This window comes from Lithobates pipiens, unplaced genomic scaffold, assembly GCF_037356315.1.
Source record: "Lithobates pipiens isolate NorthernLeopardFrog02 unplaced genomic scaffold, aLitPip1_a1.2 Scaffold_8, whole genome shotgun sequence".
NCBI lineage: Eukaryota > Metazoa > Chordata > Amphibia > Anura > Ranidae > Lithobates > Lithobates pipiens.
In genome coordinates, this window is record NW_027507903.1 from 542390645 (window position 1) to 542416370 (window position 25726).

General features: G+C 42.0%; 1 protein-coding gene across 2 annotated transcripts in view; it reads right to left on the reverse strand.

Moving 5' to 3' along the window:
* LOC143960813 (zinc metalloproteinase-disintegrin-like VLAIP-B) overlaps positions 1 to 25726 on the reverse strand; it is a 127275-nt gene that overhangs the window by 48465 nt on the left and 53084 nt on the right. For both annotated transcript variants that reach the window (XM_077469735.1, XM_077469734.1), the window contains exons 13-16: positions 21030 to 21207; positions 14551 to 14640; positions 6621 to 6816; positions 3722 to 3806 (exon numbers count right to left, since the gene is read on the reverse strand). In XM_077469735.1, the coding sequence (XP_077325861.1) occupies positions 3722 to 3806; positions 6621 to 6816; positions 14551 to 14640; positions 21030 to 21207 (549 nt within the window). The remainder of the gene's footprint in view (positions 1 to 3721; positions 3807 to 6620; positions 6817 to 14550; positions 14641 to 21029; positions 21208 to 25726) is intronic.

A 25726-nucleotide genomic window follows, 5' to 3' on the forward strand; every position in this document is an offset into this window, starting at 1 on the left:
AGGCTGTAGAGGAAGAAGAAGAGGAGAGAGGTGTGGCAGAATCACCGCTACCAACATTTTGGAGGCATGGTGGTGGAACAAGCTCCAACATTACTGCACCCTGTCCTACATCCTTCCCAGCTACCAGCAGGGTAACCTAGTGGGCTGTGAAAGAAAGGTAATGTCCCTGTCCATGCCTGCTGGACCATGAGTCAGTAGTAATATGCACCTTACCGCTGACCGTCCTGTTTCTTGTCCTTCTTGGGCACCCCCTCTCTCTGGACTCATGCCCAGAGAGAGGGGCCTTCATCATCAGCCTGGGTACCATTATTGGAGCCTTCAAAACACTGCGCATCCTCCTGCAGCATGTACAGGACACTGTGGTCAAACAGTTCAGGGGACTCCTCAGGACATGATGGTGGGGCTAGGGAAGGAGTGACTGATGCCATTGAGCCAATGGAATAGTCCGCTTTGGCATCTGCATTGGCAGCCAAACTTATCTTAGCCTGGGTGACAGAGGATGAGGAGGATGAGGATGGCTTTGTGATCCGCTCTAAAAAACTCTTCTGCATGTTGTGGCTCAACACGGCCAGCTGTCAAAAAAAAGGACAAGCGTACCCTACGGCCACGTGCTGAGGATGCACCGAGTCCACGACCAGCACTGTTGGCTGTAGACACAGAGCCTGCTTGCCCTCTTTTAGTGGCCTGTGAGCATCTGCCTTTCCTTGGTGGCCTTCCATGCTGTAAAATTGGATTAGCAAAACACTGCCTGAGGTTTACTAGAAAAATTTCACCAGGAATGGCCTACAATCAGGTATAGGCTTGGCTAGACTAGAATGCAGTGGATATATATGTAGGAGGCTGTATATATATATATATATTTATATATATAATAAATATATTTATTCAAAAGACACCAGTCCATCCAGTTCAACCTGAGTGAGTGTCTATTCTTGTACATTTCCCACTCACATCGGTCCCTACCCTCAAGGAGCCCACAATCCATTCATATACTAGGGCCAATTTATTGGACACAAGCCAATTAACCTACCTGCATGTCTTTGGAGTGTGGGAGGAAACCGGAGTACCCAGAGGAAACCCACGCAGGCACAGGGAGAACATACAAACTCCATGCAGGTAGTGTCGTGGTTGGGATTTGAACCAGCGACCCTTTTTACTGCCAGGTGAGAGTGCTAACCACTACACCACTGTGCTGCCCTTTGTATTGGTAATTGTATACAAACTTGCATTTGTGATCAGTTTTGAAACCTCCTTTACATTGGTGGTCCATGTAGAAGCCCCCTTTAAATTGGTGGTGAGTGTAAATCCCGCTTACATTGGTTGCCAGTGTAGAAATCCCCCTTTATTGGCTGTTGATGTAAAATCCCCCATTACATTGGTTGCTAGTGTAAATTCTTCATAGCATTGGTGATCATTGTACATTTCCCCTTACATTGGTGGTAAATGCAGAATTGCCCTTACACTGATGGTCAGTGTAAATGCCCCTTTACATTGGTCACCAGTGTAAACCCCCCCTTAAACTGGTGGTCGTGTAGAAGTGTCACTTTATATTGGTGGTCAGTACAAATCTCCTTGACAATGGTTGTCAGTGTAAATTCTCCCTTACATAGAGGTCATTGTATATCCCCCCTTACACTGGTGGTTGGTGTAAATGCTCTTATTACATTGGTGTCAGTGTAGAAATGCCTCTTTTCTATTAGTGGGTGGCATAAAATTCCTCCTTACATGGTGCTCAGTGCAAATTCCCCACACATTGATGGTCAGTGTAAATCCCCCCTCACTTTGGTGGTCATTGTACATTCCCCATTACATTGGTAGAATCCCCCACTATATACTTGCCAGCAATCTCCAGCTTTGTTCTACATGATTCAGAATTTGCCACAGTATACTGCTTTCTAACTAATCCCACCCCCCCCCACCACTACCACTGATTCCATCAACCCCCCCCCCCCAGCATTGCCACTGATCCCACCCCCCTCCCCCAGCATTGCCACTGATCTCAGGAGTCCTCTGATTCCTAGAGGTTTTCTGTCTATTTATGAGTCCCCTCACCTCCCCAGTCCATAGTGTGCAGGCAGTAAGGAGAGATGATGTGCTGTAACCTTTAGCAGCCAATCAGTGAGCAGTAATGCTGTGCACTAACCTCTTGCAACCAATCATTGAGCGTTAGGGATCTGAAGTAACCTCTAGGAACCAATCAGTGAGCAGTAATAATGTGCAGTAACCGCTAACAACCAATTAGTGAGTGGTATAGATGTCCAGTAACCTCTAGCAATCAATCAGTGAGCAGTATTGATATACAGTAATCTCTAGCAACCAATCAACAAGCAGAAGACATATGCTGTAACCTCTAGAAAATAAACAGTGAGCCATAATGTGTGCTGTAACCTCTAGCAGCCAGTCAGTGAGCAGTAATGATACACTGCAACTCTGAAACTCAGGCAACCAATCGCAATCGCTGCCTGATCTGCTTCAGGAAACTGATTTTAAGTTTATCTGCTATTTATTCTATTCTACAAAGCATTTGAAAAGTGAAATTGCATGGAAAAGGGGGCCCAAGAAAATGTTTGCCCAGGGTCCAGACAATATTAAAGACTGCCCTGCTACTATACTCTCACTCATTCATCCCACCAACCTCCACATCACTGCTATGCCCTCACTGGTACCTCCTGCCAACCTCCATATCACTACTATTGCCTCACGGGTTCCTCCCACCAACCTCCACATCACTACTATACTCTCATTGGTTCCTCCCACCAACCTCCACATCACTACTATGTCCTCATCGGGACCTCCTGCCAACCTTCACATCACTACTATTGCTTCACTGGTTCCTCTCACTGACCATTACATCAATAATTAACACTCACTGGTTCCTCCCATCAACCTCTTTGTCACTCCCATGCATTCACTGGATCCTCTGTCAACCTCCATGTCATTTCTATGACCCCATACAAAGAAATTAAGGGTGCTGCTTCAGACTCTGTAGGTCCTTATGTGCTGACAACCGCTGGTAATGCAGACAGGGAAAGAGCTAGTCTCAGCTCCTTTGAAGTTAATGAAGACGGAAAATAAATCTCAGGAGCCACACATCACATAAAACCCTCATGCAAAGAATGGAAGCAGCCTCAGCCTAGACTCTGTCCAGGCCACATCCCTGACATGGTTCACCGTGCCCGCAGAGGTTAGTCATTCCCCTCACTGATTCCTCACATAACCTCCATGTCACAACTATGGCTTCATCGGTTCTTCCCACCAACCTCCATGTCAATACTATGTCTTCAGTGGTTACTCTCTCCAACCTCCACATCTATACTATATCCTCTCTGGTCCTCCCCTACAAGACATAGGCTTGACATGGAGGTCAGCAGGACTGCTGTGTGAGATTATTGCTAGCAGCTATAACTATAATCACAAGAAAATCTGGCAGGTTGGTTTTACCCAAGTTGATCGATAAATCAGCTTGGTACATTCAGCCAGCCCATTAAAGGTTCGAATCTCAGACAGTTCCTGCTCAACTGGGCAAGATTCGAATCGTATGTGGATGGCCTAATAGTGGATACAAGCTAAGCACCCACTGGAAGGCTGCTGAGAACTGTTAAAAATATATCATGTGGTTCAGCATGCTGCCGTATGGGGCTTACTGCATTAGTTGTTAGCAAACTTGGCTTGTAATATGTCTGATATCTGATTAGCTGATTAGTCTCCAATTTACACTTACCTAGATGTACAGTCAGCTCCAGATTCCTCACAATAAAAACTTGTCTTCATTGTATTACAGCAAGAATCATCTGCTACAACCGACTCTAATGTAGAGGGGTACATACACAAAAAAATCACTTAAACATTATAAAAAAAAAATCAGCATTTAAACTGTTTAAAACTGATGTTGATACTCAGAACCCCTCCCTCTGTGTTATGGAAAAGAAGAGGGGGAGATGTTCTGTAGTGCTGCCCAAGGGTAACAGCACTGCTCCTGCATAGATATAGTACATAGCTCCCAACTGTCCCTGATTTCGAGGGACTGTCCCTGATTTGGAGCCTCTGATCTGGATTTGTCCCTCTTTACCCCTTATTTGTCCCTCATTTTGGTCAGATCCATATTGTTGTATATAAAATGCACTTTTTATCTTTCAAAAAGTGTTTCCCAGTGCTAAACCTTTCATCCAATTTCTAAATTGTTGCATTTGTACAATTGTACATCACCAGGTAAAAACAAAGAAAAACCTGAAAAAAAACAATACAGTCACCACATATAAGGACTGTTAAGCTGCAAGACATTTTCATTCTTGGGTTTACATATGCTTTAATGTAATATGCATGCTGTAAGGTAAAATGGATGGTACAATATTAAAAACGTAATTGTAAAATAGCAAATAACTGAATGAAATAGCTATATGAGAAAGTTGTATAAACTCTATCATTCTTAGCTTCTCCTAAATATGGTTTTATCCTATGACACTACTAGCAATATACTTGCTATATACACAGCACCATCCGGTGGCTGAGGAATTAAAGCACATCCTAATCACATTGGAAGGGTGGCAAGGGATGCAGAGGTTCATATATATTTGAATTATTTAAACCTGCTTTTAATTACATGTAGGGGAATTATGGTCACATACACCTACTTTTTTAATTACTATTTCCCAGTGTCTATTAGAGCACTTGACCCTGAGAACTGTAAAACACAAATGGAATGCAAAAATATTTTGTTAAAAAAAAATAGGTGCTCTTTAAAACAAAGTGCATTTACCATTTTTTTGCCAAATGCAGTGCTAACCTAGTGCCCCTCTTAAGATGTATGCTTACTTTGCAATTGTGCCCACAGGGTTTGTTTACTTTTTTCTGCCAATCCTCAGTTTGCTGGTCATACCTGCTCAGTGGATTCCCACTGCATTCTATGGAATCATCTCCAAGGGCAGTAAGATGGTTGTAAAGAATTCCATGGAAAGCCACTGTGCAGGTGTAGCCAGTGCACTGAGGACTGGACAGGAATATACACAAACTCTGGAGGCTGCAATCATGTTGGTATGGTAAGTATGAATCTGGGGAGGGAGGCTAAGGTTTGCAACCTAAGGGCAGCAAAACGGATAGGTGCACTTTGCCTTATTTTGCACAGAAGAGAACAAAGGGATGAGCTCATTAGCCTGCTGCTTCTCCTTTTACTGTTCAGTCACAGGGAGGGGAGAAGACCTGTAAGTAAAAGTTCAGAAATGGAAGATCAGGTTCCTATCCCTGCTAGACAGAGCTGTGCTGTTGGTGAGAGCTGTGCAGATTTCTGGACTGGATGGACAGATATACACATATTTATTGAGCTGCTTGCCTGTAGCTTAGCTTTAAGGCTACCTGAAAGCCTTTAGGTCTGCCAGCACCCCTTACTTTTGCCATTAAAAATAGCCTCACTTGGAGGAACTACCTGGGTCGCAAAGGTTGCATTTGTGACTGGGAAAGGGCGTTTGGCACCATGGCCGGGGGGGGGGGGGGGGTCCTCCCTGAGGGACCTTAAGGTTCGGTTCACACTGCTGCAACTCCAATGTTGTGCAACTTGCTTGCGATTTATTTGTGACTTGCTTGCAATTTCCTTGAGGCTTGCTTGCGACTCTTGTTATTTAAAATTGCAGTCTATGGCACTCAAATTGCACCAAAGTCTCAAGTAATGCAGGAACCTTTTTTTTGTTTCTGCGACTTGAGTCGCATTGATTAACACAGCACCCATTGAAATGAATGCATTTTGATCTGTCATGGGCAGTGTAAATCAGGACTTATAAAGGGCCTCACAATGAAAGTAAAGGCCACGGTATCAGTTGGGAAGGGCCCCAGGTTCGGAAGGAATGCCCGGGACCAGAGGAAAGGGCAGCTGGATCAATGGAAGGGCCCCATGACCGATGGAAAGGGCCCTGGCGATGAGTGGTGCCCTTTATGGTTTCTTGCACTGGGGCCCCGAAGGTTCTAGTTATGCCTCTGGCCTCACTGACATTTCACCTCTAGGTTACATATAGGTGGATGTATTCTGTAAGGCATTGATTAGAGCTTAGAAACCCCTCAGTGTCTCTGTCTCACATAGAACCCAGCCACAGCAGAGGCAGAAGTGGCAATGGCACAGCAACTCATTGACCACCAGAGAACCCTTTTCCTGGAGAAAGGTAAGTATTTGGGGCAGTGGACTGACATTTACTGTATATTGATCATAAACTAAATATAAAGATCTTGATGAAGAGAGTAATGTCTTCCTCAGTGTGCTTCTGCTTGTTCGCTGTCCAGTCACAGACCACAGTAGGTTCTTGACCAAACTGTACTGCAGTTAAAGAAAAGTGAGGTCAGGCATCTAGCTATGCTGTCCATTATAAAGGGGGGGGGGGGGTGAATTTAAAGTGTGGCTCAACAGAATTACAGATCTTATTAATATATGCAGTTGTAGAGCACTTTTATCTGCCTGTCTAGAGTTTACAGTTTCCCCTTTCTTCTCATCTCAAAGTTAGGAAGGAAGCAGAAAATAATATTTTTTTCATTGTGTATTTTTCAATGTGAGCTTGTACTGATACTGTATTCACAATCACCTGTTATTATAAAAGAAAGATACTTTATAGATAGTGTAAAGGATTAGAAATGTTTGTTACCTGGCCCCCAGTATCTCTTACATTGACCTTGGAGAGTGGGGCATTTTCCATTGTAGCAGTAACCTTCTCCTTTCAAACAGGGCACTCCATTGGCCTGGAAGCGGTCAGAGGGACACATAGGAGATTTTCCATCACACATATCTGACAAGTCACATTCATGTTTAGCTGGTCTACACACGGATCCTGCAGTCTTTAGCTGTGGGGAGACACCATTATATAAATCAAATGATTTATGTCTGCAGGTCATACTGTATGTCTAGGAGCACAACTATACAGCAGAGACTCCATCGTCCAGTGAACTAATGAAAAGATAATAGTGCAAAAGCACACTGCCACATATGAAGGTTGGCTTCACCCAAAAAAATGTACAGTATAACATCTAGGTAATGAAATTAAAGTATGTTAAAGGAAAATTACACTTTCCATAACATTAATGGCATATGAGATCTGGAAGAAATTAGTGTGAACCCACATTCACCCTCATATATCTCCCGCTTGTTCCACAAGGTGGAAATGTGATTCATTTATGGGATTCCCAGCAGATCTGTGTCCCAACAACCGTCTGAAATCCCACTATCTACGTGTATACTTGCAATACTGAAAGGCTTATTAATAGGACAAAGTGAAAGGTACATAGTCCACATCACTTGGTATTCATTTTTCAAAGTAGTCATTCTAGGCGTCCCTTGAACTGTGGCTTATTTACCTTCTATCCAATGGTGCCTGCATAATTCAAGGGCCAAATCTACATGGCAGAGTCAGCAGTCTGACTACAGAGATTGTTTTGGCTGTATGTAATTTGACAATCAGTGTCAATTTGTTCACATGTGGTACACGTTATGTATTATTGCAACTGGGGCTATACAGTATATGATTTGATGCATTAGATAAGATTGATGTTCTTACATTTAGCATGGCATATTACATAAATACACAGCTTGTTGGGTGTTTTTTCATTGCAAATGCCATCTACTTAGGATTAGGTGAAAGCTGTAGCAAAGATAGCTTATAAGGTTCTGTCAGTGTTTATATTGAAGCAGAAATTCACCCAAAATGGGCACTTTTCCACTTCTCACCCCCCCCCCCCCCCCTTCTGTATCACTTTTAGATAAAGCTTTTTTTGGGGGTGGTTTGTGGGTACCTGGTTTTGGGTTTAGTGGTAGGGTTGGTTTAGGTCGGGGCATAGCAAACTATAGATTACAATCTACCAGTAGATTGCGGATAGGTAACCTGCCATTCCGGAGCATCAAACAGTGCAATGCAGAGGGACTACTTGCAAAGTTGGAGCTGTAGTAGGGAGCAAGAGCCACAAAAGCCGATGCCTTCTCTGTAGTGTGGACTACTGTCCAACACGAAGTGATACCAACTGCACCTCTTATCCCTCCAGAGTGGTGCCAGTAGCAGGAAAGAAGAGATCTTCAGTTCAGTGTGAAGCAATACACTGGGCATAATAGTATAAGCCTGCTTCCTCACTGATGTGCTGCGGTTTACCCACACCGTGGGTACAGTGCTGTGTACCTGCTATTATATCCTGTGGGTTTGGTGCACTTTCTGAAAACAGCTCAATTAAACAAGTGCTGCACTGCTGCTCCTTTCAAAAAAGCCATCCCAGTGTTTTTGACAAGTGGTGAGGAGGTGATATGTTGCCCCCTTGCCACCTGATTTAACACCATGATTGCCGTGCAGTGAACGTGATTGCAACACGGTAGTATGGCAATTAGAGATTTAAATCAGATCTGGGGAGGGGACACTGTGCCCAGTGATGTTTGACATCTCCCATGGTGTTCAGGTAGATCTCCACCTCTTTAACCACTTCAATTTCACCCCCTTCCTTCCCAGGCCAATTTTCAGCTTTCAGCACTGTAACATTTTGAATGACAATTGCGCAGTCATACAATGCTTGACCTATATGAAATTTTGATAATTTTTCCCCACAAATAGAGCTTTCTTTTGGTGGTATTTGATTACCTCTACGGTTTTTATTTTTTGCGCTAACAAAAAAAGAGTGACAATTTTGAAATTTATTAAAACTAAAACAATTTTTTACTTTTTGCTATAATAAATATCCCCAATTTAAAAAAAATAATAATAATTTCTTCCTCAGTTTAGGCCGATATATATTCTTTTTATATTGATAAAAAAAAAAATCACAATAAGTGTATATTGATTGGTTTGCGCAAAAGTTATAGCGTCTACAAAATAGGGCATATGTTTTTGTCATTTTTATTCCTTTTTTTTTCACTAGTAATGGCGGCGATCTGCGATTTTTGTCAGGACTGTGACATTGCGGTGGACATATCGGACACTTTTGACACTATTTTGGGACCACTGACAATTATACAGCGATCAGTGCTATGCACTGATTACTGTATAAATGTCACTGGCATGGAAGGGGTTAACACTAGGGGGCGATCAAAGGGTTAAATGTGTTACCTAGGGAGTGATTCTAACTGTGGGGGGGGGGGTACTGACTGGGGGAGGTGACCGATCAGTGTTCCTATATACTAGGAACACACAATCTGTTTCCTCTCCCCTGACAGGATGTGGATCTGTGTGTTTACACACACAGATCCACGTTCCTGCTATGTGACCAGCAATCGCGGGTGCCCGGCGGACATTGAGCCAGGCATGTGCATCAACTCTTGAGTGACGCAGTGGGTGTGGGCACACTCCCTAGACCGCCAAGAAGCCAAGGATGTCATATGACGCCCGCCTGGCAGGACCGAGTGTTTCTGAGGCCGTCATATTACAATACGCGGCATGGGAAATGGTTAAAGTTGCCTAACCCTGGTTTAGGTAAAGGGTTAAAATGGCCCTCTCACATAAGTAAAAACACTCATAAACCAACAACCTGTAAAAAATTGTGCCTCCCCAACTTGGAATGCCTTTCTCATGAAGAGAAATCCCTAGCTGAAATTTCTATTGAAACTGAAAATTTCGATTTCCTGATCCTGAATACCACTCCTGTTGACCGCCATGTCAATCCTATGTCTTGTAAGGGAAGATCAGAGAGGGCATATTAATGATATGGAAGTTGGAGAAAGTAACCACTGAAGACATAGTATTGACATGGAGGTTGGTGGGAGGAACTGGTGAAGGCATAGTTGTGACAGGGAGGTCACGGGAGGAATCAATGAGGGCACAATAGTGACATGGATGTAGCACCCTAGAGTTTAGTCAGGAATGCTCCTCACAAATTTACTTTCCAAGAGTAGTTACCCTGGTTGATTGTTAGAGATCTATTGATTTCTCCCTAAGTTTGGCCTTGTTGCACTCTTCTCTTCTATCACTAGGTAGCCGGGTGCTTGGTGGTACTAGATTTGAGAAGGACAACACAAGGTCAGGTTATGGGTATGTGGGATATTTCAGTCAATGGGGTTTTCTTGAATCCCTTGGCCTGCTGGGAGAACCTATATATTCGGGTGGAGTCAGGTGATCTATGTTCTGTGCCACCTGGACAGCTGCCTGGATGGATGTGTGTCATATTGCCCCAGGCTGCTAGGCCGGAGATAGGGCCTATTCCGGGGGCATCTGGCAGCTAGGCTGTCTGAGGGCCTATCCAAAAGCAAGAGAGCAGCGCAGGGTTGGGATTGCGGCTTGCAGTCCAACCAAAAGTGACGGTTCGAGAACATGTCGTGGTCGGAGGTAGAGGGGAAGCTGTCACCACTAAGGGACCAACCAACTTATTATCAGGGACCACAGTGAGTAACTGAAGCAAGTACCAGAGCAGTAGTCTCACCGAATGGGCACAGTGGAGAATCGGGAAACTTCAGGCGGTGATTAAGTCAGGGACCCAGCCAGCGGAGGTGACGCTTGCTGAGCAGCCTTGTGTGCCAAGCCAGGGACAGAGCAGGCCAGCGGGGTGAAGATTGAGAAGTATCTCGAGTTCCAAGCTATTGACCCAGCAGAAAGGGGGTGGCGCTTGAGGAAGATACCACCATGAAGATTGAAGGAGCTGAAGGGATTCAGTGGCAGTGAATCAGAGGGTCTAGTGAGAGACTAGGAGCTCAGTGTGCTGGAGAACAGGGATGAGCTTTATGTTCGAACCACCCGATGACCCCGCCCTCCATTAATTAAGAACTGTCAGAAGAAGCGGAGCGTCACACTGCTGAAAACTCCCACAGAGGTGGATCGTGCAGACGGCATGGAGAAGAAGCCGAAGCAAGATGTGGGACGAGAAGAGCAGAGGAAGAAGAAGATGAAGGAGAAGAAGATGAAGGAGAAGAAGATGAAGGAGAAGAAGATGGCGAAGAAGAAGATGGAGAAGAAGATGGCGAAGAAGAACAACACCGAAGGAAGACCAGAAGAAAGCAGATGAAAGAAGAAGCGCAAAGAAGAAGAATTTAATAAAGGACTTGTCAAAAACTGTCTTTTGTCTTAACTTTTTTGTCACTTTTTTTTGTGAAATGGTAGGGGTACATTTACCCAATTACCAATTCACACAGGGGGGGACGGGATCTGGGGGTCCCCTTGTTAAAGGGGGCTTCTAGATTCTGATAAGCCCCCCACCTGCAGACCCCCCCCCCAACCACCAGGTAAGGGTTGTGGGGATGAGGCCCTTCTCCCCATCAACATGGGGACAAGGTGCTTTGAGGGGCTACCTCAAAGCACCCTTCCAATATTGAGGGCATGTGGCCTGGTACATTTCAGGAGGGGGGGGCGCTCTCTTGTCCCCCCCTCTTTTCCTGCGGCCTGCCAGGTTTTGTGCTGAGATAAGGGTCTGGTATGGATTTTTGGGGGGACCCCCACACCATTTTTTTTATTAATTGGCGCGTAGTTCCCCTTAATATCCATACCAGACTTGAAGGGCCTGGTATGGAATTCAGGGTGACCCCCAAGCATTTTTTTTTATTTCGGTTCGGGATTCCCCTGTGGGGAAATCCCCATGCCGTTTTTATCAATGAACTTTTATGTGTATTGCGGACCGACAATTCATTATAGCCACGAGTAGTTTTAAATTACTTATTTTTGCATTGATACATGTCCCCTGGGGCAGGACTCAGGTCCCCAAACATTTTTTATGACAATACCATGCATATAAACCTTTAAAATTAGCACTTTTGATTATTCATGTTCGTGTCCCATAGACTTTAACGGTGTTCGCGTGTTCAAACTAATTTTTTGCCTGTTCGCATGTTCTGGTGCGAACCGAATGGGGGGTGGGGGGTGTTTGGCTCATCTCCACTGGAGAACAACAAGGAGAAGTTGTAGTGAAGGTGAAAGAACTGTTACGCTTTGTGTTAGGAACTGTTAAAGACTGTTGCCATAGGAGTCAGCATTCCTGCACGTGCAGAAGTGGCTTCTTGAGGACTTTCCCTGCACGGCTGCCCTCTTATTGAAGTCTCAGAGTCTGCTAATTGAACTTGCAACTGCTCTCAAGGATGTCCTGGCCTTAACCCTCTTTCCCCCCATAAATTTTGTAAGAGAAATAAACATCTCTTTTGCATTCAAGAAGTGTCTGGCGCCCAATAACTTCCATCTTGCACCCACTATGCCTCACAACCCACTACATACAGAAGGATGTCAGCTACAGTATCCTTGGCTCTGGAGGTTCACATTAGACTGAAGGAGGCCGGAGACCTTGCTACATGGAGTTTGACAGAGGAATCATTGGGGGTATGGAAGTGAAAAGGAGATTGGTGGGAGGAACCAGTGAGCGCATAGTAGTAATTCTATGGTTAATGAGAGGAACCAGTGAGGACATACAGTAGTAGTGATGTGAAGGTTGGTGAGAGGAAGTGGTAAAGGCATAGTAGTGATGTGGAGGATGGTGGTAGGAAACAAAGAAGGTAAAGTCGTGATGTGGAGGTTGGCAGGGGGAACCAGTAAGGCAATAGTAGTGATGTGAAGTTTGGCAGGAGGAACCGGTGAGGACAGCACTAGACCAGGAGATTGACATTTCAGGAGGTTTTGGTTTTAGAAAAGGCTTTAGCTGGGGATTCCTCTTTACTATAGCAGCATTTAAAAGTGTGGTATTCCCTGAAACAATTTCCCATCATCTGAACTTACCGCTACCAAAAAATCCAAATCTCAGGCAAAATGTAAACCACAACATTAATAATTTTATTGTGATGGTTGATATTATCACAGTTCACAGAGATACCAGTGGAAATGTCATTGTCATGCTGAATACTGTATACTATAATATAATGTGATATGGATAAGGCACCTATTAAAAATTATTTGCTAGTTAAAAATGATTGCTTAAAGTGTGTGTGAAGCTGAAAAACCCTAGAACTCCAGCCTTTCTGTTGGTTTCATGAGAAAGGAAATGAGCGAAAATCTGCGACAGAGACCGAAATGAAAATCTGAGCAAGGGTTCTACCGTGCCTACTCTACTAAAGAAAAGCATTTTTATTTCTGTTTGTGTGGCTGCTGAAGAATTCACCTCTATTCCTATGTGGTAAAATGTTGTCAGCAAGACAGGAAGTTAGGGTAAATCTCTGTAATGGGGCCCTGGTCAGCAGTAAAAACCCCTTCATCAGGACTTACAATCTTTTTCTGAAATGACAGGAGTATGGGCAGGGAGTTGATCATCTATATTAGGAATTATTGCAAGTGTGTTTGCCTGTTCAAGTCACTTGTTTAGCATCCAAGGTTGTGCTGCTCTATTTATCCCTTTCAAAGCCTTCAGGAAGGGAGCTCTTGAGACTCCCCAAAACGCATTGACACCGGTTACACTTTAAATAAAAGCAGATATTGAACCTTTGGAACTCTGATGCTCCACCTCACACTTTTTATGGTGTATATTTCTGTAAGATCCAAAGTGACATCCAGACTGTGGTTATCAAAAGCTTAAGTTTAGTCAAAACTTAAAAAGTCAGTGCAATGTTTCTCCTTATACTGCTGACTGCTGTATTAGTTGAAATCCAAAGTCCTATGATTCCCCACCAGCACCACAGCCATAATCTTCCAGTGCTGCGGGTGTTAAAAGGGACTTATAGACACTCTTCAAGAGTGCCGACTATGTCTGCCCTTTATGCCTTCCTCCTCTATTTATAGACACAGTACTATAGCTTCTATCAATAAAAAACGATCTATGAATGTAGGATGGGTGGGTGAGTAAAAGGTCTGCCTCCTCCATTCTTAGAACATATTAGCAGAATCTGCAGAAGCCATTGAAAGTACATATTAGTAAATTGATGGTGGACTTAAGCTGGCTAACTAGGAGGTCAAACATGCAGACTGAGCACAGTCTGCACACTTAGCAATGGTTAGTGGTTTTCAAAATGTAGACAAGGACATTCTAGTGTGATAAAAAAAAAAAAAACGATGTGTGAAGATGAATGATAAGTGCCAACCCATCAGTTAATGTCTAGAATATACTTTTTTAGACATAGCAGGAAACAAAAGAAAATCAACGCATTTCGGGAGCTACAAACACCTTACTTCATCAGGGCGGTGGTAGTTTTAAAGTCTGGACTATTTTCAATGTTATTTGTGATGAGACATTTATATTTCCCATACATGCCAACGTTTTAGCAGTGGAGAGTTTTAGCTTCTGAAATATACTGCCTTTCATTTGTTGACTGCCACATCTAATAAAGTCCATTCTAGACACTGAGTAGTAGGTTGGTCTTCAGTCATTTCTCATCTTTGAAGAGTTCGACAATGACCACCTGTATGGATCCTGTATATATAGGGATCTGCCAAAGAAACAATTGAACTAGATCTGTGAAAAAATACCAGGACACCCTTCCAAACCCTCTACCCAAGGGCCCAGCACTCCTTATTTAAACTTTTGCAAAGTAGAAGTGTGGACCAGTATGTTTTCCACAAAACTCTACAAACAAAATAAATAAAAAGATGGCATGTTATTTAATGCTAAAGTTTGCCTTTCTACCCATCTCCCCTCTCTCACTCTGCTCCTCTATTTTTCAGGTTCCAGAACATTGTTTTTCCTTATTTGAATATGAAATCTGAGTGTTACCTGGCAATCTTGGCAACATTCTCCCTCTGCACACTGAGCACCCTGTTTGAGTTTGCAGGTGGTGGCATCACAGCATTTGTTGGTACATTCCTGTAAACGGAAGGGAAAGGTGGTCACATTAATTATACATGGGTATAGCTGACTCTACTTTTTACACTGTATATGACAAGATAACTATTTTCTGTCAGATAAAAGTCCTTAATCAAATCCTTTCAGGGTTATATAAGAAAGAAATATGACGAAGCAAGGAGTAGTCTACCACTTCTAACCTGGGCCAGTTTGGCCACTCCATAGTTCTTGGATTTCTTGGTTAGGCTTGATTTACCATTTATATAGACTTTTTATATTGTAAATATAGATAGGATATATTAAAGCTGACTGTTTATATTCAGTTGGGTGGGTAAGATTAGCATAGTGAGGGTCAAAAAAAAAATGTTGAAAGTTTCCTTGCAATGTAAACTGGAACTAAACTTTCTCAATCAACACAAACTATTTTTAATTCTATCTACTGTCAGAAACCATGTGCAGTAAGTGCTAATTCTGGTGCAGCAGGTGCTCATTTCTATGTGCATGTGCAGGGTTGTGAGCATAGCTTTACAAGTTGTGCAGCAAGAATGCACATGCACAAAACCACGCACAGGCCTGGTGACCAAGGGGCTATTCAAACCTGAACTCTGCCTGGCTTCCTTGCTAGATTGTCTTCAGCTCTGGTTCCTGCATTACGAGTTCCTCAAAGCCTGCTTACCTTGTTACTGACCTGGCTACACATGACAACTCTCTTTGGATCACCTCTGCCTGTTATGCCTGTGTTATAGACCTTGGCTTGGACTTCTGGCCACAGTTCTGCCTCCTGACTTGGTACCTCACTGCCACGTTGATGGCTCCTGCCTGTCCCTGACCTTGAACTTGATCATGATTCTGTACCTGTCTGGCTTCTGCCAAACATAGCTTGTGACCTGACTCCATATTGCCACTGGAAGGATTCCTGTGTTTCCAAGCTTACGTTCACTGCTCCAGCTTTCTGGCACTCGCAGAGGAACCCCTAAAATCGTTTTTAGGTTTCACAGAACCCTTATTAAATTAAAACCAATTCATAGTGGTTCTATGGGGAAAATTTTCCTTACATTGGCAGTCAGTAGGAAGAATACAACTCTTATAGACAGGGCCATTGGTGTCAAGCTGCTAGCTCTGCTAAGTTGGGAATGGTCCTAGGATTATCAAACAGGAGGTCAGTCACCCACAGCCCAAGGAACCCCTTGCAACCTCTGAAGAAACCCTGGTTGAGAATAGCTGGTCTACACCATCTGCATTGTGTAATCTAGTACATGGGCAATTTCATCTCTCAGATATGAATCTGTTTATTTGGGATTGTATAATTTATGTTAGGAATCATCAATGCATTAGAATGGTGTTAAAACTTTAAAACCGGGGTTTTCAGCCAGTTGGTTGGTAAATTCTGTTTATTCAGGCTGTCATCTGTATTGAAATTAGCCTTATGAGTAAGTACTTCTGTGTAAGTACTTCTGTGTAAAAGACATCAATACATGCCGTGAAATACTGCTAAACTCTGCCTGTTAATTCCAATAAAATCTCCAGTGCTTAATGTGATTGTGCAGAACCTTTTCATTTTATGATGCATTTTACAGCTGGCTAAGGCAGCAATCCTTGAAGTGCATCAAGATGGATGAGACAAATTCTTAAGTGTTAGCAGTTTATCTTTTATATATTTAACTTCTTTTCAACAAACATTACAAAAACCAAGACTGCCTGCATACACAAAATACCACAGGCCGGTACATGTAAAAAAAAGAAAAGATACAAAAACCACATATAGAAAAGAAAGAAAAACACTATGACAGCAGCTTGCCTGCAGATAGTACAGCACCCTCTACCTTTAAGCCCTTGTACACACGGTCGGAGATGCCGACGGAATGTGTCCTATCGGACCGTTTTGTCGGATATTCCGACTGTGTGTGGTCTGCATCGGACTGTTTCCGTCGGAATATCCGACGGACCAAGTTTTCCAACTTGCCGGTAAAATTTTCAGACAAAATACTCCTATCGGACATACTCCGATCATGTGTAGCCTACTCCGACGGACAAAGTGCCACGCATGCTCAGATCAAATTCCTAGACCAAAGCTATTGGCTACTAGCCTGAACGTAGTCCCGTCATAACGAAATAACGTCATCACGTTATGTACAATCGGATTTTCTGACAATTTAGTCCGACCGTGTGTATGCAACATCACTTCCGGACCTCTTCCGGAATTAATCCGTCGGAATTACTCCGATGGATTTCGTTGTCGGAATCTCCGACCATGTGTACAAGGGCTTAGGAGTACACAGGATTATCATACCTCCCCACAACCCCCTGAGCATGTACTCACAAATCATAGGATCCATTACAATTCTATTCCCTGAAGAGTCTGCAGTGTAATGTGATTAAAAAAATAAAATTTAGGTCAGTTGAGGCAATGACCAGACACATACCATTCCCTCAATCTGAAACCGTATAAGGAGAGTCAACCCATCCCCCATACCTAATCAAACTTATGTGGTACTCCCCTACTAATATAGGTAGCTTTATAGAGTGGAGCAACTCTATTAACCAATACCTTCCAATATTCAATAGTGGGAGCAGTAGTCTTTTCCATGGATTATTTGCTATCTAGAATAGTACAGCAGGGGAGTAACCGAAAAACAAAGAAAAGGCGCCTCTAAGTCTAGAATTAAAAGCTGTTTAATTTCCCCAAAAAGGGTTAAAAACACTTACAACATATGTAGACTGGCAGAGCATATCATTAATATCCATGTAGGTGGTCCGGCATGAAGGCAGTGGTCACTGGCATATACAAGTTCTTTAGGCTGTGTGTGTCCAGTAGCATGGGGGGTCCAGGGGGATGCCAACGGGAAAACCGTCAGGGAGCTCCAAGGGAACTGACAGACCAGCCCGCAATCACAGTCTCAAAACACAAGGATCCTGGAAGTGACGTCAGCAGCAATCCTTGTGTTTTGAGACTGATTGGTTGAGGGACTAGTCTAATGGAGGCTAGACCCTCAACCGAGCCCAACAGACAGGTTTTCACAGAGGGACTAATTGAGATAGTTGTAACCAGCTCAATGCATTTAAGTGCTTGGGACCAATATATTTTGATGGCAGGACAATTACAAAAAATATGCATAAAATCTGCTCTGGCAGCAGTGCAGCGCTACCAGAAAGAGGAGGGGACAGCGCTAAAGATCTTTCCTAACATAGCAGGTGTCAAGTAACTATGATGCAAGAATTTATAATGGATAAAGTGGTTTCTAACTGATATTAGCCTAGTGAACGGAGCTTCCCATGTTTCCTCCTAATCCTTCTCATCCAAATACGATACACCTGTCACCCACTTGGCCCTACAAGCACTAAGTACTTTGGTGGTCTCAGGAAAAATATATTTATACAGAACTGACATTTAACCAGGTCTTCATCTCCCAGCACGGTCTCTAAACCTGAGGGGGAGATTGATACTGTGGTACCATTATCTACAATTTTCTTAACTCCAAATCTAGTCCAAACTACTGGCTCTTCAAATCCAAAGAAATGCGCCAAGTTGGGGTTCTTCCACTGTGGTGTATGGGGCAACGGAGAAAAAAGACCTACAAATGCAGTGCCATGAGTTACCTTCTAGGCCTGCAAAACTGAATGCATAGAGATGGTCATACTAATGCCTCATAAGAGCACATTATTGCTGCTTCTAGGGCAACTGCCACATTGTCATAGGGACTAGTCCACCACCTATGTGCAAATATCAGCTGACCAGAAACTTTGGCCAGGCCCCCCTCTTTCCAAGGCTGCTGCAAAATTGTTCTCTTAATTCTGGGCGTACCCCCCGCCACAGAAAATCTGAGACCAGGCTGTGGAACAGGGTAAAAATGGCTTTAGGGATCCACACTGGGGAATTTCTAATTATATAGAGTAGTAAGGGAAGGAAGTTCATCTTACTTAAATAAATTTTGCCTATCAAGGACAAGAGAAGATTTCTCCATGCATTAATACACTGTTTAAAGTCGGTGATGAGAGGGGAAATGTTTAGCCTGATAAAATCAGATAGAGTATTGGTAATATGCAGCCCCAAGTATTTCACATTGCTAGCCCATTGCAGAGGGAGATTCGTAGGTGCGGGCTGCCCCTCATTGAGAGGAAGGATTTTCGACTTGTGTCAATTAACCCTTAAACCATAAAAAGACACCACCCGGTTCAAAATAGTCAATGCAGAGGTTAAGGATGCACCTGAGTCCTCTAATGCCCTGTACACATGATCGGAAATTCTGACGGAAAAGGTTTGATCGGATTATATTGTCAGAAAATCCGATCGAGTGTGGGCTCTATCAGACTTTTTCCGTCGGAAATTCCAATGGAAATAATTTGAGAGCTGGATCTAAAATTTTACGACAAAAAAATCCGATCTGATTTTTTCCGATTGTTTATAGAGAATTCCGATGGACAAAGTGCCACGCATGCTCAGATTAAATTACGAGACCAAAGCTATTGGCTACTAGCCTCTACGTAGTCGTATGCAACGAACGTCACCACATTCTGAATGATCGGATTGTCCGCCAACTTTGTATGATCACGTGTATGCAAGACAAGTTTGGCACAAAATCCGTCGGAAAAAAATCTGATGGATTTTGTTGTCGGAATTTCCGACCGTGTGTACAAGGCATAACAATAGTACCAGGACATCAGATAGTTAAACTACCCACTTGTAAGCCACTCACTGCAGAGGAGGTTCCTAAGCGCAATGACTATGGGCTCCATCATTAAGGCAAAAATCCCCGTTGACAAGGGGCAGCCCTGTCTAGTACCACGGCCAACTATAAAATATTCTAACAATCTGCCCCTGTTTTGATAGCCATTACCAGTTTGTCATATAGTAATTTTATCCACTGGAGAAAACTTTGCCAAACCCCATTTTGAACAGTACTGTCTGCATATAGGTCCAGTTCAATGAATCTAATGCTTTTTCTAAAGCTAAAAAGACCATAGCTCTATTGTCTGGCAAGTCTGAATGAAGCTCAGTGTGATTATATACCCTTCTCAAATTGATATCTGTACCCTTGGCCAACATGAAGCCAGTCTGATCAGGAGATACAAGGAGATACAAAACTTTAGTGAGCCTAGTGGCCAGTACTCCGTGGCGTCAGGAGGAGGAGCCAAGTGACGTAAAGCCTTTGGTTGCACGGGAAGGCTGTGAGGAGGAGTGCTCACCTGATGCTCTATTAGAGACGTGCACAGATCATTGGTTTGTGAGTAGAAGCATTTAAAAGCAGCAGCAAACAACGTGTATTCACAGTGTAACACGATTGGAGTCTTTGTGTTTTTTGCATGTTCGGTGGAATGATTTGCATATGAAGTGAGGGGGAATTATGCATTAAAATCAGGAGATCAACGAGTGATGCTAATAAGTACTGCAATACAATAGAGTAAATAGGAGCTGTTTGCAGATAGTAGTGGCGCTCCCAATGAGACGAACAAGTTTTTCTGTTTATGGAAAAGTTCAATCTTTGACTGATATTGCTGCTGATTGATATTTTGGCACCTTTCTTATGTGGAAAAGTTCAATCTTTGACTAATATTGCTGCTGATTGATATTTTTGGCACCTTTACATTTTTGTTTGATCTTCTGACGCCTTTATGCAAAAGAGCACTTTATCATTGATTGCATGAAGACCATATACCATATAATATGTGATGTCAATGTGTAATTAAGGTTTGTGTAGGGATTATCTACATGAACTTTTGTTTTGGTATTTATATCTAGCAATTTGAGCACCAATAGCAAACACTTTTAGCACTTAAAGCACTTTAATTAATTTTTGGATAATTTTGAAGTTCACATAAGTGACCACATATTAAGTTTGCACTTTTTTATGCACATTGGGCACTTTATATATGTATGTTTTTGCACATATCTATGCATGAGAGCACTTTTCTATGGACATGAGAGTGGGGGAGCAGATGAGCAGGGGGTTACAGTGGTGGGGCAGATGTGCAGGAGGTTACAGTGGTGGGGCAGATGTGCAGAGGGTTACAGTAGTGGGGCAGATGTGCAGGGAGTTACAGTGGTGGGGCAGATAAAAAGGGGGGCATCGTGGTGAAACAGATTTGCAGGGGGGAGAGTGATCTGAGGTGTGAAGGTGTATGAACTGGGGCTGATCTGAGGCATGAGCATGCAGGATGTTAATTTCTCACTACTAAAGTAGTTTACAGCTTTAACTTTATAAAAAATCTTTTTCGGGATTGAGAGTGTGAAGTTGACATTTTTTTGTTATAAAATCGGCACACCCAATTTCTTTGAAAACATTTTTCGGCACCCTGTGCTCAAAGGTTGCCTACCCCTGGTTTAGCTTTTAATCTTTAATATCCTTTTTGTAGCAAACACAAAGAAATCAAAATACTGTGAAGAAAAAGTGAAGGTGACAAGGCATAATTACCTCTACCGAGCCACAGTCACATTCCTCTCCAGCCTCTATGAATTGATTTCCACACACTGGGTCATTTAAAACATCAACATTTTGTGGCTTGTTCTTCATACATAGTGGCATTTTATTTTCAATGAAATTCTGTTGACTCTGATGACTGCAGGAGCTGAACCTGTATGGAGTATCACCCCTGTAAAAGGAGATACACAATAATAGAAGTGAGGTATACAGTGTCCAGGGGACTTGGCACATCTCTATATGTTAAGAGACAAGCAGCTAAAAGATGATTTTGCACATGTGAACACAGTGCGGTTGATTTACTAAAACTGGAGAGTGCAAAATTTGGTGCCGTTCTGCATAGTAACCAATCAGCTTCCAGGTTTTTTTGTCAAAGCTTTATTGAACAAATTGAAGTTAGAAGCTGATTGGCTGCCATGCACAGCTGTGCCAGATTTTGCATTCTCCAGTTTTGGTAAATCAACGCCACTGTATTTATAGCCTAATACAGTAGTCACTTATTCATATAACATTTATTAAGAGAATAAAATGGTCTGAAGAAGCATTCTAGGGCTCATTTACACTTGTGGTTGGGGGCTGTAAAACACTCAATTGAGCTTCATTCTTACCACCCGCAACTGCCCCCCTTAAATTGCAAAGCCAGTGAATAGGGGTGTGATACTTTGCTTCACAGCCCAAGCAAAATGTATTCACCCTGTTGTGTTCAGCAGGCAGTACCTCTGCCGAATGTGACCCATTTGAGCTATCTGGAGCAACTGCACTTTGCAAAATGCACAGTCTATTTTCTTTTAGTAAATCAACCCCATATTGCCTCCTCACCACCTGTCAAACACCTCTGAACTACTGATTTCAGACAGCAGTGACAGTTGCATGTGTAAACATAGAATTAAAGCAGAGCTCCACCCAAAGGGGAAGCTCCACTTGTTCTCACCTGGTTTTGACAGGTACCTATTCCCACTTCCTGGTAAGTTTGCTACAAGGTGAACCATGTCATGGGACCTGTGTGTATCCCAGAAGACAGTGCGACCGTTCAGAAAGCACAGAGCGACTCGTGCAGTAGAAAAACGGCTGTGAATCCTGAAGGCTTCACTGCCAGTTTCCGTTACTTGCAATGCCGGTGACTGCGTCCGAAGCCGACTAATGAATCAGCTTGGGGTGTTGACATCACGGGATCCTTGTACATGTAAGTGTCCTTATATTAAAAGTCAGCAGCTACTGTATTTTTTTCCCCAGACTGGAACTTCGCTTTGGGCCCTTGTTCACACCATTGCGGCTTTGAAGTCATGCTACTTCAGAACAATTTCAAAGCCGCAGATCAGTGCAATATGCACCTCCAATTTCATTAATTTAACAGAAGGCTATGCAAGTCAAAAAGAAATCCCAAAAAAGTAGTGCAAGAACCTTTTTCAAAGTGCAACTTTTCATTTGATTTTGAACTGTCAAACGTGGCAAATTACACCAGTGTGAACTAGGGCTAAACATCAAATCTGAACTCTTGTTTCCCAAATTAAATTTTAGAAACCTTAACACTCCTAACATGAGTTTACAAATTTTAAATTTGAAAGGAGTAACTGAAAGTACAACACTTTTACCCTCTTCCAGTCCAGACCATTTTTCAGCTTTCAGCGTTGTCACACTTTGAATGACAATCACTCAGTCAAGCAACTTTGTACCCGAATTAAACTTTTCTAATTTGTTTTAGACAGATAGCGCTTTCTTTTGGTGGGATTTAATGACCATTGTGTTTTTTGCTATGTAAGTGAAAAAATACCAATTTTTTTCTCATAAATTTATGGTAAATGTGTGGTGCTACATTTAATTGTTAGCAATAACCCAAATCAGTGAATATTATTTAGTCCGTGTGAAAGTTAGAGTCTAAAAATTATGAGATGAACAGTACAAATACCCTCAAAATGACCCCCTTTTGGAAAGTAGGAAGTCCAATGTATTTATTAGGAGTCATAGTAGTTTTTGGAAGTTGCGATTTTCTGTCACAATTTTTTTGAAAATTAAATGAAATAATTTTATTTCACAAAGTTGTCATTTTAGTTATTTCTCACACACAGCATAGGAGTACTTACAATTACACCCCCAAAACACATTCTGATACTCCTCCCGAGTATGGAGATACTACATATATGAGACTTTTTTGCAGCCTAAATACATAGAGGGTCCCAAAATCCAAAGAGCACCTTTGGGCTTTCAAGGAGCATAAATTACATATCTAATTTTCTGACTATTTATTACATTTTTGAAAGGCCTTAGAGCACCAGGATAGTAGAAACACCCACAAATTGACCACATTTTGGAAAGAAAACACTACAAGGTATTTTTTGAAAGGCATAGTGAGTCTTTTGACAATGCCATTTTTTATGTTTTTTTTTCGTTTTTGGAGTCATGGAGAGAAAATCAAAATGTTTTTTTATTTACACAATGTTGTCAATATTAATCAACAACATCAGAGGAGAAAGATATATAAAAATATATATATACAAAGACTCTGCTTAATTGCAAATCATGATGACTCAAAATCTTAGCAATAGGGTATCCCTCTGTAATTCTTATAGTTGACCTCTAGATGTCACTCTATATTAAATCAACCAGATGGTAGAGGCCTCACCATATCACTATTATAATGGCACTAACCAATAGACTAATAATACATTTACACATTTCTCATTTAAAATACCTTCTACTTTCATTACTTTTATTCTAAAGAATTGAAACAAACCTATTTTAAGGAGATGTAAACAAAAACAAATGATCCCCATCATCATTTCTGTTTTATCCACCCCATTCTCTCCTAAACCCTTCTTGTTTTATATGCACCTAAATTTATGTCTTTATATTGTTCGTCTTTATTGCAGATAAATAGAGGCTTGATCCAAATGTTAATACCATGCTCGCAAATTGAGGAGCAATTGAATTCCCCACTCTCCCGGCATGGGATACTCAACATTAATCGTTGGACAAGAAACAATTTAGATCAAGCTCTATATTCATACCTAACGGTTGCATTGTTCTTAATTTATATATCCATTTTGTTTCATTTTTTGATATTTCTCTTTTCATGTGTGTCCCTCTCCAATGTTTTGTGATTTTGTCAATGCCATAGAACTTACAGAGGGTAGGGTCACTATTATGATGTGATTTGAAATGCCTTGACGCTCTATGATTGGGGAATCCTTTTTTAATATTCATAAGATGTTCGTTGATTCTAATTTTTTATTGTCTAGTTGTTCTGCCTACGTACTGCATTGAGCATGGACACTCTAACATATATGTAACATGATCCGAATTGCATGTAATGAGTGGTTTAATTTTATATTATTTTTGTGTGACTTGGGATTGAAACTGGGAAACTTTCTTAGATGAGCCCGGCTCTCTAGTAAGTCTGAAGTCCCTGCATCTAGTACAATAATGAAAGCCGGATCCATACAGAAAAGTTGACAGTTTTTTAGGGGGATCTGGGACATTACTAGCTATTTGATTTCTCAGGCCTGGTGCCCTTCTATAGATGAATTTAGGATTGTGTGGAATTATGGACACCAGGTCTTTATCTTGCAACAGGATGGGCCAATGTTTTTTGAAAATGGCTTCCACCTGTCTGTACTGTCTATTAAACCCTGTTAAAAAAAACTGTGGCCCCTTGGTATGCAGATTTAACTTTTGGTACCAATAATGTTTGTCTATCCATCTGGGACACCTGCGTCACCACCTTTGTTAGGGTTTTGCAAGAATAGCCTTTTTCTAAGAACCTACTAGTTAGTATCTGGGCCTGTGAATGGAAGTCATTATCATCCACACAGTTGCGTTTTAATCTCATATATTGTCCTTTCGGAACTGCTGCTATCCATTGTGGATGGTGGCAACTGTGTGTGGGCACATAACCATTTCTATCAGTGGCTTTGAAGTATGTTTTAGTGACAAACTTTTTATGCTTTTTTATGATAGTAAGGTCCAGGTAATTCACTTCCACATTACTGTGTTCGGCTGTAAATTTTAAACCGTAGTGGTTACCGTTCATTTGATTCAAAAATTTCTCAAAACTATCTAGATTGCCCTTCCAGAAAAGAATAACATCAATCATCAAAAGAATACATCAATGTATCTTTTATAAAAAATGAGAGATTTACTCATATTTTTATAGATGGTTTCTGACTCCCATTTATTCAAGACTACATTAGCTACACTGGGAGCATAACTTGCCCCCATGGCTACTCCTCCTATCTGGTTATAATAATCATTATTAGCCCAGAAAAAATTGTTACTCATTGCTAGATCTAGGCCTTTGATTAAATAGTTTATCTGAACCTTTTTTAGTTTGGATTCTTTATTAGTGCCCACTTTAATGCTATAAGTGCATCCTTATGTTGGATATTAGTATACAGAGACTGAATATCAACTGTAAACATGATGGTATCCTCTGTCGCTACTATATCCTGTAAAAGCACTATCAGGTCTCTATGATGGACTTTGTGTACCTAGTGGTTTAAAAAAAACTATCTAGGTACTCACCTAGTCTTGCAAACAGTGAGTCTATCCCACTTATTATCGGTCGGCCCGGGGGACACTCTTTATTTTTATGTACCTTTGGTACTATGTACATTACTGGAATTTTTGGAGCGTATGGTATAAGGTAGTCTGCTTCCTTTTGATTTAGAATTTTTTATATAGGCCCTCTGTTACCC